Genomic DNA, 18,993 nt, shown 5'->3' with positions numbered 1-18,993 from the left:
CTGTGGATGGCAGTAATTGCTGAGAATGTAGGTTTTTTTTGTTTGATTTTTTTCATAGGCATCACCACTTATCAAGGCCAGGAGGCCACTCGAGGATAAGGGTTAAAGAGTGTACAGTAGAAATTGGACGATATAGTAACCATTAGTAACGGAGATTCGGTGAATTTGTTAACTTATATGGAACGGCTCATCAAAAACTTGTTTATGTTAGACTTGAAGACAACCATATTGTAGTCAGCTGGAAAGCAGAAAAACGGAAGACAACTCCATAGGCGTGCAGTTCTAAGAAAGAAGCTTTGCTCATGGAATCTACGTTTAGGTTTAGGCACAGATAAAGAGTAGGGGAAATTAGTGATAGTGTTTTCTGCTAGACAGGTGTTTCTTGTGAAAGTTTGGCGAAGGGGGACCATACAATGGAGCTCAGGCGAGTACTTGCCATGAAAATAACGATAAAGCAGAGACAAACTCGCAACATCTCTTCTGTGAGAAAGAGGTTGCAGGGAAGAGAAAAGGACATCCCCCACAAGGCTACGAAGTCTATTTTGAACTCTATCAAGGCAGGATAAGTTCTTTCTAGCAGCTCCTGCCCAGATGTGGCAACAGTACTCCATCCTTGGATGTACCTGGCTCTTATATAGATAGAGAATTGCATCAGCAGTGAGATATCTACTGGATCGATAGAAGGATCCGACCATTTTAACCAGCGGCCTTGGCAACAGACTTAATGTATGTGTTCCATTTAAGATCAGGAGTAAAGGTCAAGCCCAGAAGCTTGTCAAAACATGAGGCCTCCTCAAAACGATAGCCATTCATTTCAATTGATGCCAGATGGGGATCAGAGCGTTGATGATGTAAAGATAAAAGCTTGGTTTTAGATGCATTAACAGTAACAAGCCACCTCTTTCCCCATTGTACCACTTGCTCAAGATCAGAGGAGAGAGAATCAGAGAGAACTTGGTTGTTTACGGTCTTAGATGTGCTACCATAGATAGTAGTGTCATCAGCATAGATGTCTACGAATGATGTAAGGATGTTGGTTGGTTGTTTTTGTTTTACGGCATATCAACCCTTTTCGGGTTATTTAATGCCGAATCCAAAGATTTTGAAGAAAAATTTTTTTAATAGAATATATTTGTTGTTTTCACGTCGGTTTCTATTTAACCCATAGTTGGGACCCTAACAGGTACTACCACTCTGGGTCAGAGTGGACCTGGGAGCAATGGTAATTAAAGGGTGGCTCCACACTCCCCAAAGCCCACAAGCTGGGGCCTCACCACTGGATATAGTTTAAGGTCATATCCAGGACCCCCATTGAGGGACTTTTACCCTCTGCAGGGGGGGGGGGGCAGTCGGCGTATTCTAATGCCCCACCGACAGGGCCGGATGTAAGGATGTGATTTGGGAGATCATTAATATAGATTAGGAAGAGAGTTTGACCCAGGATGGACCCCTGGGGGACTCCAGCATTAATACTGTGGGCCTCTGATTTCTGCCCATCAACCACTACTCTTATGAACCTATCAGAAAGAAATGATTTAATAATTGAGAAGATATTTCCAGCTATACGGTAGTAAGAAGATTTGGAGTTCCTATACCATCGTGGTTACCACCTGACGAAGGCGAGAGGAATAGTTGGCCGAAACATTGTGAAGCAACAACTAAAAGATGAGGATAATAGTCTGCAATAAAAAGATGTTTTATTGATATTATTATATACATGTAAAAATAGCTGAAATATTGGAAAACTCTGGATTCGTGTCTCATATGCATGGTCTAATTTCCTTTAACATCAGATTTACATATTTGAAGTTTTAAAGTGGTGGGGGTGGGGGTTCTATCCCCATGGGTCACATAGAGGCGGAGCAGGGGTGCACATAGATATTGAGCACATAGAGGGTAATGTACAGATTCAGAGCCACTTCCATTGTCTTTCTCTGAGAATTTTATACATATAATACAAATTTCATCAAAATAGGATATAGTTGAAGTTTAAAAAAAATTTTGGCCCCAAAACTAGCAGGAAGACCCGACATTGCTTGGAATTGAATGAGGATCACTTCTATGGATTTTTTTTCACTCTGTTACATAACTCCATCTTCCTTTCTTTTTTATTAACACTGTCTGTTCCCCCCCCCCCCAATAAAGTCGGAAGAAACTGTAATTTTGGAAAACTGATTAAATTAGTGTGTTATACATATGGCTTGAATTTCATTAAGATCGAATACACGTATTTGAAGTTTTAAAGGAAATCTTGCCCTAATATCACTGTTAAAAGGGCACATAGCGATTTGCTACACTTGGAAGAACATAAAGATTTGGAGAGATTTTCCATTGTCTTATCTGAAGAATTTTATACGTGTGATTTAAATTTCTTCAAAATTCGAAGTTTTAAGAGAGGTTTTGAGGGGGGGGGTGTTAGGCACGTAGAGAGTTTTAAAACCACTTTCATTGTCTTCATTGGACAATTATCCATTTCCTTGCCTGCTATATCACCACTATGACTACCTTTACAAATAGACATCACTATCTATTGAGCCAATTACTTTCATGTCAAAAAGACATACAGCTGTTTCTGTTGACAAAGAAGTCGACGAATAATCTTTGGGGATTGATGGAATCACCCATGCTATGCTATAGCCTAAAATTAAAATATAGTATCTTATTTTAATCTACAAACCTACATAGAAAAGATAACTTGTGAGAATAAAGTTCCAGGGACAAAAATTTGAAAAGTATTAAGAGATGGAATCAACAACCCAATACAGGAAAGACACCGTAGTATTGTACATATTAGAAAGAGAGAAAAAAGGAGCAAAACCTTTTATTACTATATAGTAACCTAGGCTAGGACAACAGCATATTCTTTTCATTGTTTTGACTCTCGAGTATATATCCGTTGATATCCTATATGTTTTTATATTGAGTGATGTGGTTCTCGGTTGATTAACTGTGTCTAACTCTGTCGGATATATACTCGAGAGTCAAGACAATGAAAAGAATATGCTGTTGTCCTAGCCCTAATGATGATTACAATCAGTTTTAGAACCTCTAGCTTTTCTTTCTATAGGAAACACACACAAAGACATTAGCATTTATATTTAGAAAGAAGATATGGGATATGACGTCATGAACAGGAAATCTGAAATGAGACGTGGCGAAGAAAAGAAAAATAGATTCTGATTGTGTTATGGTGTTCTTTTGTTTTTGGAGCACTGTCTTTGTTCATTCCTCGGGGGAAACTGAAGAAAAGCTCACATAATGTGTAAAAGAATATAACATCAAAGAGCATGACGTCATTGAATGACATTGTTGTTGGCATCTTTTTATTTTTATTTTGTTACATAATTGCAGCTACAAAGAGAGAGACACAGAACTTTTGGCTGCTACGTCACCACTACGACTACCTTTACAAATAGACGTCATTATCTATTGAATCAATTATTTATATGTTAGAAAGACAAAAAGCTGTTTCTGTTGACGAAGAAGACAATGGACAATTATTTATATGTTAGAAATACAAGCAGCTGTTTCTGTTGACAAAGAAGACAATGGACGATCTTTGCGGATTGAAGAAATCATCCATGCTATGTTATTGCACAATAGAGAAACACACAGAACCTTTGGCTGCTACATCACCACTACGACTACCTTTACAAATAGACGTCATTATCTATTGAATCAATTATTTATATGCTAGAAAGACAAAAAGCTGTTTCTGTTGACGAAGAAGACAATGGACAATCTTTGCGGATTGAAGAAATCATCCATGCTATGTTATAGCACGCTAGAGAAACACACAGAACCTTTGGCTGCTACATCACCACTACGACTACATTTACAAATAGACGTCATTATCTATTGAATCAATTATTTATATTTCAGAAACGAACAGATGTTATATTCAGGCACGGTATTATATAACTAATAAGTGACCACTTATTCAGGTTTAAAACACTCGAGGATAAGAGTTAATGAGGCAGCTAGATTGACAGTTGAAAATGATGAAAAAGTTGAAAATCTCCACATACCACATATTCAAAACAACAATCTACCCTACAAACAGCAATTCTTTCCACTTTGTCAGAAACATCGCTCATAATGGAATGTGAGGATTAAAGGAAAAATAGCGGAGGGGATGATGGAGCAAGAGTGAGGAGGCTGTCAAAAGTGAGCCTAAGCTCAACTTTTTAATCTCCTTGAACTTTTTTTTTTTAAACTCACATTCACTCCAGACAAGGCATATTGCCACTTGGACATAAGGGGTTACTTTTTGGGACCATGTTTAGAAGAGACCAGCAAGATTTTGGTTTACATTACATTTAAACTTCTGCATGTCAGTACAGTCAGTACTTAATTTGGTCATTACGAATGAAATAAATAAAAAAGAAATACAGACCTGGAGTTGTTGGATAAACTGCATATCATCTTTCTTGCTATCGCCATTACACTGAGCGTAGATTTGTTCGAGAGTGTTGCGGACATCAGCAGCCATATTGCTGTCTCCACAAATATAAATATGGCCGTTTTGGGCGGTCAGTACCGAGTAGATGAATTCACTGTCACGTAGAAGCAAATGCTGGACGTATGTCTGCAAATAAAAAAAGTATATAACCAAATAAATAAATAGTTCTAAGATTATAGGATAACAAGGCCGCCCAGCATTGCCCGGTCATAAAATACGCATAAATATTATATTTTAATTCATACAGAAACTGAAACATGTGCATGCGAGTATCATGTTTTTTCTTGTAAGTAAAAAAAAGAAAACCCTACTCAAACCAGCTCAAACTAGGATTGAAACCAAAACCTAAAGGCAGTAAGTCAAGTATGATAACCATTAGAGCAGCTTGACACGATCTTTAAAAGGTGTTTTCAAACCTACTTATTCGTAACATAAGGAATCTGTCATGTGAACCATTCATACATGCACGAAAAAGTTGACAAACAGATAAAAATCCGATAACTATCACGTAACAATTTTCAATTTTAACTCCTCTGCAGCCCTTTTTTCCAGATGAAAACCGATTAAAAAGTTTTCCACGTGTCTGAATACTCTATATACCAAATTTCAAGTTTGCATATCAAAAATTAATGATGATGATGATGATGATAACAATAATAATAATAATAAATAAACTTCTTATCTCTCATGGAATGTGAGGACTAAAGGACAAAATAAAGGAAGTGAGAGTTACAAGGTTGTCGAAAGTAAACAAAATCAATCACATTCTATACAAACTGTGATTGCAAATCAATGAAAAGAGAAAATTGCAAAAATACTGTCAAGTGACCTGCAGTAAGCAGTCACTGATGATAACCTGTGTGAGAACACCTAGTGAGTACATAATAATAATAATAATAATAATAATAATAATGATAATAATAATAATAATGATAATAATAATAATAATAATAATAATGATAATAATAATGATAATAATAATGATAATAATAATAATAATGATAATAATGATAATAATAATAATAATGATAATGATAATAATAATAATAATAATAATAATAACTAGAATCAATAATAATAATAATAATAATAATAATGATAATAATGATAATAATAATAATGATAATAATAATGATAATAATAATAATGATAATAATAATAATAATAATGATAATAATGATAATAATAATAATATTAATGATAATAATAATGATAATAATAATAATAATAATAATGATAATAATAATGATAATGATAATAATAATAATAATGATAATAATAATGATAATAATGATAATGATAATAATGATAATAATAATAATGATAATAATAATAATAATGATAATAATAATAATAATAATGATAATAATAATAATAATAATAATAATGATAATAATAATGAGAAGAAGAAGAAGAAGAAGAAGAAGAAGAAAAGAACAATTGTTTTATTTATTAAAAAATTGTTTTTTTGTACTGATTTAGAACCAAAGCTGCATCTGCATTTTCCGGCAGTTTACGATAAGCTGCTGAAAAAGCAACTAGAAAAAGCTGACGTGATTAACGAATCAGTTGCCAGTAGACGATGCTTTTGTAAATAGGAAAAAAATCACTTATCTAATACTATTTTTTTTAAAATTGTTTTTGATCAAAATTGTTTCCATGAAAAAAATTGTTATCGATTAAAGTTGTTTCCATAAAAAAATGTTTTCGATCATAGTTGTTTCCATAAAAAAAAAATTGTTTTCGATTAAATTGGTTCCCATGAAGAAAATTGTTTTTGACATTACAAGAAAAAAACTTATTTCAAGCTTTTCTTGCAAAAAGAGCAAGAAACGGTTTAGATACTTTCATAAAAAAAAAGAAAAACTTATGATTTTCATTCCGACTTGTTTCTATTTTCACCTTGAAAAATAATTTTTTACAAACGTTTGTTGAAAATAAAAATTTAATATACTTAAAAAATGTTTTTCATATAATTAAACTTTTACGTTAATTCTAATCTCGTTTTGTTTTTAGCATTTTGATTTTATCGTCTGGCTATGTTTCTGTAGGCTTTTTCCAGCAATTTTTGGGGCTGCTTACAGTAAACTGCTGGAAGATGCTAACACTGCCTTGGAGTCATGTTCTGGATCATTACCATTTATTTTAATGTTAAAGAAAAGCATTTTCGCAAAAATACCTTTTTAGTTCCCGGTTGTCTGGAGACGGCAACATTCAAGTGAGATAACACCGAATCTTCCAGAGCTTCCTGTAATTCTTCTTTAAAAATATTGTCAATGTCGTGATTGCGACAACCAAAGTAGAGGGAAAAGACGTAATTTCCATTTTCATCTTTTCTGGCTGTCGTCTTTTCTTTGCTTGCGTCTGAAAATGAATACAAAGAATCGTTTTTTATATATTAGTTTTTACTTTAATTTACCTAACGTATAAAAATGGTTGTTTGCATGGTGTAAAATATAAAAGCATACGGTTTTTGTTGCTTCCCAACTTGAAAACAGTTGTCTTCGTCACAATCCCCGACCCCCCCCCAAAAAAAAAAACTACTACTACTACTACTACTACTACTACTACAATAATAATAATAAGTTAGCTGCTGCTTTTTATGGCGTCATAAACAAATGGATACAAACAGCATAAACAGCTATATTTTGCATCAAACCGTCTAGACCTTTGCACATCTCACACACACACACACACACACACACACACACACACACACACACACACACACACACACACACACACACATACATATATATATTATAATTGGCAAAAAGCTCTTATAAGCATCGGTTAACAAAGCAATATATGTCACGGTAACATAATATAGATTGGGCCGATTCCTAATAGTATTTTGTATAATTTTTTTAGTTTTAAGTCATTTTTAAAACTTTGAATTTTATGAGTCAAGAGCACGGCCATTTTTCTTGCTCTCATGTAAATGCGAAACACTTTGTTTTTCAAACCGATTAAACGTTTTAAAGTGATCAAAACCACTAAAAAATTTTCCAGATAGGTAGAAGAGTAACTTTTGATAACATTTATTTATGTATTTGAAATTTGTTATGTATTTGATCACTTTTTAGAATCTCTGTCAATTGTAAAACAAACCAATTATGATGATAAAGAAGAAGAAGAAGAAGAAGAAGAAGAAGAAGAAGAAGAAATTATACACTTACTAATTTTCTCCAGATCTAAACGTCTTTGTTGCCAGAATCCTCTGAAAGGAGCAATTCCTGTACCGGTGGCTACCATAATCACAGGAACACTGGGATCAGCAGGAAGATGAAAGCTTGGAGCACTGAAGATAAGAAAGAGAAGTTAGCTTCAACCCAAAAAAAAAAAAAAAAAAAAAAAAAGAGGTAAGATATTGTTTCTTAGTATGAAGTGAGCCTGAAAAGTGATGGCACTTTTTTTTTTTCTGTGTGCTGTGTGAGCTATGGCCGAAAGAGGATACACGGATTGTGTCATTATCGTCTAATATAATATCTTGGGTGCATATAATGCTTTATAGGTGATATATGAAAGCAATCGAATGTATATTTCTGATTAGGAGCCAGATTTATAGGGGGCCATCTGATTGTGGGGGAGGGGGGTTACACAGCAAGGTGTTTGTTCACATTACATTTAAATTTATGCATGTTGGTACGGTTGCAGAAACAGGGAGTAGAGAGGGAATTCCAAAGCTAAGCAGTTCAAGGAAAGAAACTATCAGAGTAGGAAATCTTCTGGCATCTACAGACCTCTACAGTGAAAGGATGGAATAACTTTTATGACGTTAATTTTGAATCTATTCTTTCTAGCCAGTACCCTTTGTAAAACTCAATCATGTTCTGCAAAGTTATAAACAAAAACAGTTTTCATCTACAAAACAACCAAACCAAACACAATAAATAAATATTTGAAGATATAAAGAACTTGAAGCATATTTTTTCCAAAATCACTAGATTTGTTATTACTAGATTCCGTATGTCTGCAGCCCTAACCAGGATATACATGCTGACTGGGGAAATCATTATTATGACTAGATAAACAGCAAATGTAACCTCTGTGAACAAAGAGACGAAACATGGGACCGCATGTGAATTTGTATTTCTCATAAACATCCTCTTTTAACGGAAAGCCGAATGCCCGACGATCGGTGAATACCGCAAAAATGTGGCAGTATCAGTTGTTCATTTATGTATGACGTCACACAAACTTATTTTTAAGCTGCCATGGTTTCATGTGATATGTTTTATTGTTTCGTCTCTTTGTTAACAGAGGTTACATTTGATGTTTACCTGGTCATAATGGTACTCTTAGACCATAATCTGGTGCTGCCAGATCTGACTGTCTGAACCTAACTTAAACGCACCAAATACTGATGTCATTGTTTTTTTTTTTTTTGCTTTTCTCTTTGCAAAACTCAATCATGTCCTGCAAAGCCTAAAACAAAAGCCCCAATTTTTCTCTAACAACCCCCCCCAAAAAAAAACACACTAAATACCATGAATAAATATTTGAAGATATAAATAACTCAAAGCATAAAAACTTTTGTCAAAATGATTGAATCCCAAAAAGGTTAATATACCATAAAATAAAACAACCAAACCAAACACCATGAATAAATATTTGAAGATATAAAGAACTTGAAGCATAATTTTTTTTTCTAAAATTAATAGATTTGGCATTAAATATCACAAAAAGGGTTGATATGCCATAAAAGAAAACAACTAAATCAAACACTATGAAGATATAGAGAACCTAAATAATAATAAAAAAAGATTTTTCTTCTACAAAACAACCAAACCAAACACCATGAATAAATATTTGAAGATATAAAGAACTTGAAGCATAATTTTTTTTTCTAAAATTAATAGATTTGGCATTAAATATCACAAAAAGGGTTGATATGCCATAAAAGAAAACAACTAAATCAAACACTATGAAGATATAGAGAACTTAAATAATAATAAAAAAAGATTTTTCTTCTACAAAACAACCAAACCAAACACCATGAATAAATATTTGAAGATATAAAAAACTTGAAGCATGAAAACATTTTTCCAAAATTATTAGATTCAGCATTAAATGACCTCAAAAGTATTGATAGGCTGTGAAACAATACAACCAATCATCTGTCGAGTTCATTTGTTGCTTTTACAAAGCAAAACATTTCATCTACAAAACAACCAAACCAAACACCAACAGAATTAAATAATGCCATCCATTTGTTGTCTTTACCTACCTCTTCAGATAACAAGGAACTGTTGTTGTCATTTCACAATCCCGCAGCCAATTGGTGCAAATACCTTTTCGGATGTCCTTGGGATTTTCTGAAAGGGGAAAGAATTGAAATAAAATAAGAGGAGGATATTACTTTGAAGGGAACTAGAGTTTCATATGTGTACTATCAATAAAAGTGCCGATATGGAAAAAGGCCAGAAATTTATTTAAGGCACTTTGTACTTTTTTTACCATATATGGTGTGTGATGGTATGAGGAGGGGGGTATGTATTTCAAATCTGTTATAATTATCAACTGACAAAAAAAAAAAAAATAAATAAACAAACAAACAAACTTGTCTCCCTGAAAAAGAGCAACTGGATTATCTCTGTTTAAAGCATAAGGTCAAAAAGCAGAAAACCTTGTGCGACATACTTCACAACAGGGTACGTGACATGGATCACGTTCAGGTGAGCTTCTCTAGTCGTGGACCCACTATGGTGCATTGAGAGGAAGCTTCACATGCCTCCCTACAGTGACTTAACCCACAATACATTGTAGTCTACATTGCACTGTAGAGAACCTACTGTTGATTTTATAAGATTATTTTTATATAATAGTCTGAATTAAAGTTTAAAATGCAAAAGTTAAGTATCATGAGTCACTTGTGCTTTAAACAGAAACATTCATTTCAAATACGCCCCTGTCATATCAAAGAACCCACTGTTTGGTTTTATATGCTGTGTCCTTCTGCTTGTGCGGTGATAAAACTTCTAAAATGCACTTGTGATGTTAGGTTGTATCAGAGTGTTAACTTTAGTAAAAATCGAACTGTTCCTTCTTTAATCGGATATTTTCGATTATCGATTTTTGATATTTATCGGGAACATTCCAATACAAAACCTATCCAAGAATACCCACAGACACATAAAGTATATTAGCATGAAATTTAAAAAAAAAAAAAAAAAAATCGGTTCAGTCGTTTCGGAATCCATAGGGAACAAATGCACACACGCTCAAAGTGCCTTTTATATATAATTTAATTAATTTAATTAAAATTATTCTTATGTCATCGTTGCTTTTCTAATGTGTCAATGAATACAAAGAGATGAGACTTACTTGGTGTGACATACTGCACAACAGCGTACGTGACATGGATTTCGTTCGGATGAGCTTCTTGTGAGGAACTGATGCTGTAAAATCTTTGTTGAAGCAATGGCAACTGGGATAACAGAAAAGACGATGGCAGACCCCTTACTGATGGGAATTGGGACAGAACGTCGAAAAGGGTTGGTAGATTATTTCGTTTCCATTCATCGTACTCGTTTGCTGTCTATAAAAGAACAGAAGAGTGGTTACAGGTAAAAGTTTTAACGTGCATAAACTTACATGTATACTCATGCACACGTTCATACTCCACTCTATAATGAAGAGCAACGTGTATAGGAAATTTATAGAGTACAATAGAATGTAGAGATGTTACAGATAGATACAAACAGAAGCAAATTAAGATATATAACGATAGAATAAGCTATACATATTCATCTCTTATTAATACAGTATAATGGTATTTTTTTTCTTATATTTTATACTTCCATTGTGGTCTTATTAGCATCAGCATGGTCAGATAGAAGTTCTGGCATTGTATGATATTTCGGGAAAATATCCCTTCCTCAAATAGGTGTTCAACTTTAATTCAAACATGCATCCAGGGATGAATCTGCATAGCTTATTCCACCATTATATATCTTATATAATAAACGTATATCTTATAAAATATATAATATTTATAGTTGGATTCTCGTTTATATGTAGAATTAATTTGCACATGAGGAGAATAGGGAAGAGAACTTGAATGCTGGAGAGAACTTGAATGCCTACTAGACACTATCCTTGAGTATCTAAGGTCTCTCTGTACAGGGGTTTGTCAGAACAACCTGGCATGATGATACTTTTCCGTAGAAGTAAACCATGACCAAATATTCAAGCCACATAGTATTTGCAGCCCAAATAAGATGTCCTTTCCATGGCTACCTTACATTTGCTTTTATGAGAAATGATGCACCTTCTCCAAGTGACGTTACTTCAAGTAATAGCACGAAGCTGGATACTCCACCAGACAAGATAAATTCTTGTCTTGGAATTCAGCAAGACTAAGAGACCAAAACTAAAGATATACTACAACACTTGAAAATAGTTAATTGGGGAGAGGAAAATTATGTTCTCAATTTCTTTACTAACTCAGTGTTTGAGAGATAAAGAGCTTAAACAATGGAACATTCGAATATCTATGTATCTCATATAGAGTTCAAGTGTTAGCCCCAGGTAGTGGGCCCCTTCATTTTTGAGAACTTCGACTGAAGTAAAATAAAACAAAAAAAGGGGAATAGCTACTTTAATCCTTAGGCTACGCTTACTGTTAATTTTTTTAACACCTAGTTTTTACTATTACAAACAACTGTAACAATAGTGTCTTCAAGGACTATGGAATTTTTGTTTGCCTTAACTGCATTAATCAATGAATGAAACCCATTTTTGAATGTTTGTATTGTTTTTTGGGAAAAAAAATTATTTTTCAAAGACCTTAGACTTGATTTTATATAATGTGAAAAAAAAGTCACACCCATCGCAGGCATCGTGTGTAAAAATACCATCGCAGCCCAAGGGTTAAGAAGAACGAATTGAGGAGGACAGACAGTTAAGACAGTAACAGCTGACATTAAACACTGAAGCTGAGATTTGTTGTTGGTGTGAATTACAGTGCCAGAGAGGATGGATAATAGCATCCCATTATTAAAAAAAAAAAAAAAAAAATCCATATATACACACGACATAAACACCTGCTGATGCTAACTCTTAAAGTTATCTTGTCGGACTTCAGCATTCAGACCCAAATAACGTCACATATGACAGATCGATATTGGAGTCTGATTAACAATTTAACCTTTTTATTTCCTTCCGGGCATGCTCTTTTACTACATCGAGATCATTACGGTTAGGATGGCAAAGATTTTAAATAATGAATCAAATAATATAAGGGAGATAAACCTTTACAGCTTAAAATATGAATTATCTCCCTTAGTTGAATTATTTTACTGTGTAAATTTTCTATCATGTTTCCCCCTCTTTTCTTTTTATTTATTGAAATATTTCCAATCCTTCTCACTGAACTCTCTTCCTATTATGAAATCATAATACTTTCAATGAATTATAATTCATTTAATTGAGCAGAGAAGTTATGATTACAAGTTGCTTGATCCATGTAAAGTGCGACTCTTAATTGATTCAGACTTCATCAATGTCTCAGTTAATGAATCCCTTGTTTTTTTACAAAAACTCTGAAAATATTTACAAGCATTCTATGTTTTCCTATTGCTGTAAACTTCCACTTTGAACATATATAAAATATCTTTCTTATGAATATATGTCTTTTGAACTCATTATGTTTTTTTTGCTTACTTTCTAACATATCTCTCATTATTGATTATAAACCTTACAAACTTTATTCACTGAAAATATTTTTCTGAATCCAGTTCATCCTAAAAATAGTTCTGCCGTCACAAAACACCTTAAAGTAATACGCCAGAACTGGTGTAGGACACATCCCTAAACATAGTCTCTCAAGACACAACCGAGACCATTATTAAGCAGATTTTCTAGCAGGCCAGTGCAAAAGTTTTTACCGGTTTGTAGAAGGTGAATTCTGAACAATTGTAATTTATTTTATACATATTGTTATTAATTCAAAATATCACCATGATTAATTTATTACTTTTTCTTTCAGATTATTAAAGCATCATTTATATTTTTCTGCAACGTTTTCATCCATGTTGACCCGAAAATGACCTTTAGTCAATAGACAGGAAGTCCTCTTCCATCATGATAATACTCGTCTTCACACAGCACTACTGACCAAAGATCTAAAAGAATTTAGTTGGGAAATCTTACCTCATTCTTCATACTCTCTTGGCCTAGCTCCCTCGGATTATCACTTATTTTCACGATTAAGAAGACATTCAGATGTCCTTAGGTTAACATCACAAGGCGATTGAACATGAATTTTACAAATGAGGCGTTTATAAGTTTTGTTGACAGATGGAATCAAGTTATAGAGAGCAAATGTCATTATTGTTATGAATAAAGATTTTCAAAAACATGCAGATTTTCATTTCTGAATTTTTGAGATGAGGACTGGTTATTCGTATTATTTGGATACATTGGACTACTGTTCTCATCGTGAGTGTCATTTTCGTAATGTTTTGGTCAATGTAACCTCCGACCTTCGGTAAAAGTGATATTCTCCAGAAGGTTGAAGATTTAATTAAAAAAATACAATTGCAAATTACTTAGGACCTCTACCCACTCATGGCTGATAGAACAAGAGCATGCTACCCCCATGAAGTAAACAGAGGGTTCCATTCGAAATTTTATCACTCCCGAGTTCGACAGAAACATTCCCGAGTTCGACAAGATACACCTAAAGAAGGTTGGAGGTTACATCATCCAAAACGTTGTGAAAATCTCAAGATGAGAACAATAGTCCGATGAATCTAAAGAATAAGAAAAAATTTTTTAATTTTCAAGATAAAATTTTAAATCAGCAAAAACTTTATTATTTTCCTGCAAACCATGTTGATCTCAAAACAGCCTTTCTTTTATCAATAAAAAGGGAGCCATCTTCCATCATGATAATGCTCTTTCTAACACAGCACTACTGACCAAAAATCTCCTAGAAGAATTGATTTTAGCAATCTTGACCTATCCTGCATATTTTTCTAACCTAGCTCCCTAAGATCACCACTTATTTTGAGGGTTACAAAACCACTTAGATGGCCTTAGGTTAACATGACGAAAAGAGATTGAACATGAGTCAGATTAATATTTCACATCAAATACCTATAAACTATAATATAATACTTTATAGATCTGCAAACATCTTTTTTTTTTTTGCGAGGTGAGGGTGGGAATGTTTAAGGAGGTTAAAGATACACCTAAAAAAAAACTTGTTTTTATTACAAAATAATTATTTGATTTGTTGAATGTCAAGTCAACAATTACTTTACCTTGGACAGTTTTTCCAAAGCTTCTTGTTCCTCTGGTTTTTGTGCATATTGTGCTAGTCTTCTTAGAAATAGTTTGGATGGTGGAGTTCTGATGTCCAAGAAGTAAGTAAGCCCTTCGCGCAAAGAACAGGCAGGTAGTCTCTTGTAGGGTTTCCACTGGTTCCCTTTAATAATAATAATAATAATAATAATAATAATAATCTGCAGCAACAACAGCATGAATAACAATATTATTTAATATTTTTACAAAAAATAAAACTTTACATAAAATGAAAACAAGGGTGGAACGATTTCAATATTGTTTCTGATTCCGATACAATTACCGATTCTGATTCTTTATAAATATCTAAATACTTAACTATAAAAAAATGGTTATTTTTTCCCGATTACTGTAAAAACAAATGTAAAATGTGCAGATATTTTCTCAAACATAAAAACACACTTTTGGCGGGGGGTGGGGGGGTGAGGGTGAGGGTGATCTATAGATTTTAGCTTTACTGGCAGTTTTAAAAATCAGTAAATATTTATTTTATTATTACTACCAGCAGTGGAAGATTTGGTTATAAACAAAATCAAATAAAGGAAAGGGATCATTTTTGACATTGGAAAAATAGATACACAGTTTTCTGATTCTGATATAAATTCCGAAACTCCAAAAAGTTCTGATTCCCAATTCTGATTAATCGTCCCTACACTAATTTGTTAGAAATGAAATATAAAGTATAAAATAAAATAACCCTCGTTTCCCTTATTTAGTTCTGAAGTCCTCACATTCGATAAGCGATATTTCTGACAAAGGGGGAAGAATCACAGTTTCCAGTGTTCAGAATCTCCATCACACACTTATCATTGGCTGGTTTTTGACCTTAAAGTAGTATATTTTTTTAAGATTGTTATGCATCAAATGGCTTCATGCTTTGTCTGGTGCGATTTCCATTAAAAGCAAAATATAGTATGTCTCTTCATCCTTTCTTTTTCATTGATAACTTTCTTTGATGCAATTACACTATAATAGCAAAATTCGGTAAAAACAAAAAAACGATTAAAAAAAAAAATGGTATTTCCTGATTTTTTCTGTCAATTTCAACCACTTAATTGGCATGTCAGAAATACTTAAATATTACTGCATTATTAAAAAAGAAAAAATGAGTTTTTGATCTTTATCATAAAAAACTCATATTGTTTTGAGAACATGTGACATAATAACAAGGGAAGTAACTCATATTTATGATTGTTAACGCACAATTTATTAAAATAAGTGTCAATGGTTTATTCATTACTGCAACAGAACAATTAAGTAGAGATCAATAGTTTGCCTAGAAAATAAAAAAAAGAATCTATATGATGTATGTACCTGTGACAGAAGGAAAATATCGCATTCCAAAATCACGTAAATTGATCAAGTAGTTTTATTTTTACTAAGAAAATCATTTTGAAACGATTAATTGAAATCCATAGGCATTATAACATAAATCTAATATGAATTATTGTCCAGTTATCTCCCTTTTTTCAAAATGGTGGGTGAGACAGTCACTCCTCGGATACTCATAAAATTTGATTTTCTTATTTAAAAATAAACTACTTGATCAATTTACATGATTTTTCGAATGTTATTTTTGTTTTGTTACAGGTACATACATTGCATAGACTTTTCTTCATTTTTGTATTTTTTAATATGGCGGGAATTTTGGACAAGGACCGAAATTTCAATTTGTAAAACAATTCTCTGACTTATTCTTACCTTCTTTGACTTTCACCTCGACGTCTTCATCAAAACCAGGAATCATGTGTACGTAATCAAGAACCTTTTCGACCTCATCGGCATCGTTGACTGGATAGACACCCACGTGATCTCCAGGTTGGTAATTCATTTCATGCGTACCCTCAGGGCTGAGAGAAGCAAGCATCGTCTGTCGGCTTAAATGATAAATTAAAAAATAGAAAATCAAACACAAATAAATGATTAAAAAATAAAATAATCAAAATTTAAAGAAATGCTGATGGTGTGGCAAGCTCAAGCAAGAGGAATAAATTATTGCTTCTGCCTTTCCTTCCTTTTCTTGCGTTTGCTTTATTCTCTTCTTTTCTTTCCTGTTTTTCTTTCTTTTGTATCAGACATAATTAAAGACAGCCATAACAGTATCATCATCGTCAGGGAGGTGATGGTGGCTCAGAGGTTAACAGTGCGGGATGACAACCTGGGTGTTCTAAGTTCGAACCCAGTTCATTCCATAAAACACTTTCACTTAGGAACGTTGGCAGTACTCAATATCCTCCCAGAAAGAAACGAATGTCGAAAAAAAACATTATCACCATGGAGGATATTCAACGAACAAACAAAAGACCATCATCATCGTCATCATCACTATTATCATCATCATCATCATCATGATTGATATTCAACAAACAGCAATCACCACCACCATTATCATCGTCATCATCAACATCACCACCGTCATCATCACCATCATTATCAATGATGCTCAACAAACAAACAAACAAACAACCATCACCACCGTCATCATCATCATCATCATCATCATCGTGAATGATGCTCAACCAACAAACAGAAGCAACACTTCATGGTTTACATGTTTGAATCTGTGTTTAGTTTATAAGCTTAGTATTGATTGGTAAAGGCATTCAACTTCTCTTCTGGTTGGTTGGTTGGTTGTTTTGCCCAATCAGAGGTCATCTCTCAGTCAAGCTGAGAATGTGACAGAGTTGATAAAAAAGGGTTTACGTAGGACTACTTCCTTTTTCCTTGTCATGGTAATGACAATAGGTTCACGCGGCTCAGACTAACCATAACCCTCACCCCCAAAACATATCTCTTGGGATGTAACAGACCCCGCCTTCTCCCAGCCTTTGACTTCAACAAGGAGATATATAATCCACCATGGCTATCACTGGACCCTGACCTTAATACCTGGGTATGGTCGACTTGATGCCTCCATTCAGTCTCAAGAGACAATGGATACCCTTCTGTGAGGTTAATTGCGTGAGTAATTGTGAAATAAGTGTTGCGCAATCCCCCAACCACACTTCTCCTAAATCGGCACGGCTGGGGTCCAGTGACAAGGAGAAGTGCTAGACGGCTGGAAACAGTGCCGAGACAAATGCAGAGCATATACAACATCTGGAGTTCCCAAATGGTCACCCATTTTAGTATTAACCAGGCTCAATGTTGCTTAACTTCTGTAATGTAAAGAGAACCGATGTGTCAATGTGATTATGCTGTGTACGATACATATACATTATTACTTTAGAACTACACACCTGTGGAACTCTGTTCCGTCTGCCTGCTTCCCATCGGACTACAACTTGGATGTCTTCAACTCCAATGTTAACAAATTCCTAAAGAACCGCCCCCTTAAGTAAACACTTCATCAAATCTCCACACTAACGTAATGTACTTGCAATAACCCTTATCCCTGAGTGGCTTCCGGGCCTTGATAAGTGGTGATCACTGTGAAAAAAAAAAAATATATATATATATACACAAACTCTTTTCTTCAAACAGGACTTCCTAACCTTGTACCTTTGTTCATACTCATGGACTTATTCTAATTCTAACTCTCTCTTCTTTTTCTCTCTCAGCTCTATTCAACTCAACATCGGCCCTGTCGGTGGGGCATTAGAATACGCCGACTGCCTCCTGCAGAGGGTAAAAGTCCCTCAGTGGGGGTCCTGGATATGACCTTAAACTATATCCAGTGGTGAGGCCCCAGCTTGTGGGCTTTGGGGAGTGTGGAGCTACCCTTTAATTACCATTGCTCCCAGGTCCACTCTGACCCAGAGTGGTAGTACCTGTTAGGGTCCCAACTATGGGTTAAATAGAAACTGACGTGAAAATAACAAATATATTCTATTAAAAAAATTTTTCTTCAAAATCTTTGGATTCGGCATTAAATAACCCGAAAAGGGTTGATATGCCGTAAAACAAAAACAACCAACCAACCAACTCAACATCAGTGGGAACTCTAACTTCTCCTTAGTTTGATTTGATACTTGTACAGTTAAATCAAGACATTAAAAAATGAAAATATCGAGAAAAAAAGTTATATTGTACGCATCCGTTATGGAATGAAGTTCTCCGAAAAAAAAAAAAAAATTTTCATTTAATTTCATCAAGTAGTTTTTTTTTTTTACAGCGAAAAGGCAATTTGTTATGATACCGAGCAAAAGATTTGATTTTTAGGAAGAAAAGCTAGTATTAAAGGTGGGGAGGGGAGTGTCGGCGCTTTAAACTGAGTTATC

General features: G+C 33.9%; 1 protein-coding gene across 1 annotated transcript in view; it reads right to left on the bottom strand.

Moving 5' to 3' along the window:
- The window catches only part of LOC145252791 (nitric oxide synthase, inducible-like), a 62,908-nt gene that overhangs the window by 1,807 nt on the left and 42,108 nt on the right, over nucleotides 1-18,993 (bottom strand). Inside the window, exons 18-24 of the mRNA XM_080112738.1 lie at nucleotides 16,475-16,650; nucleotides 14,734-14,897; nucleotides 10,790-11,003; nucleotides 9,693-9,780; nucleotides 7,642-7,763; nucleotides 6,642-6,826; nucleotides 4,397-4,588 (exon numbers count right to left, since the gene is read on the bottom strand). Coding sequence (XP_079968864.1) covers nucleotides 4,397-4,588; nucleotides 6,642-6,826; nucleotides 7,642-7,763; nucleotides 9,693-9,780; nucleotides 10,790-11,003; nucleotides 14,734-14,897; nucleotides 16,475-16,650 — 1,141 coding nt within the window. The remainder of the gene's footprint in view (nucleotides 1-4,396; nucleotides 4,589-6,641; nucleotides 6,827-7,641; nucleotides 7,764-9,692; nucleotides 9,781-10,789; nucleotides 11,004-14,733; nucleotides 14,898-16,474; nucleotides 16,651-18,993) is intronic.

This window comes from Euprymna scolopes, chromosome 29 (genome assembly GCF_053919585.1).
Source record: "Euprymna scolopes isolate OS-2025 chromosome 29, ASM5391958v1, whole genome shotgun sequence".
Lineage (NCBI taxonomy): Eukaryota > Metazoa > Mollusca > Cephalopoda > Sepiida > Sepiolidae > Euprymna > Euprymna scolopes.
This window is presented reverse-complemented; position numbering and strand designations above follow the sequence as displayed.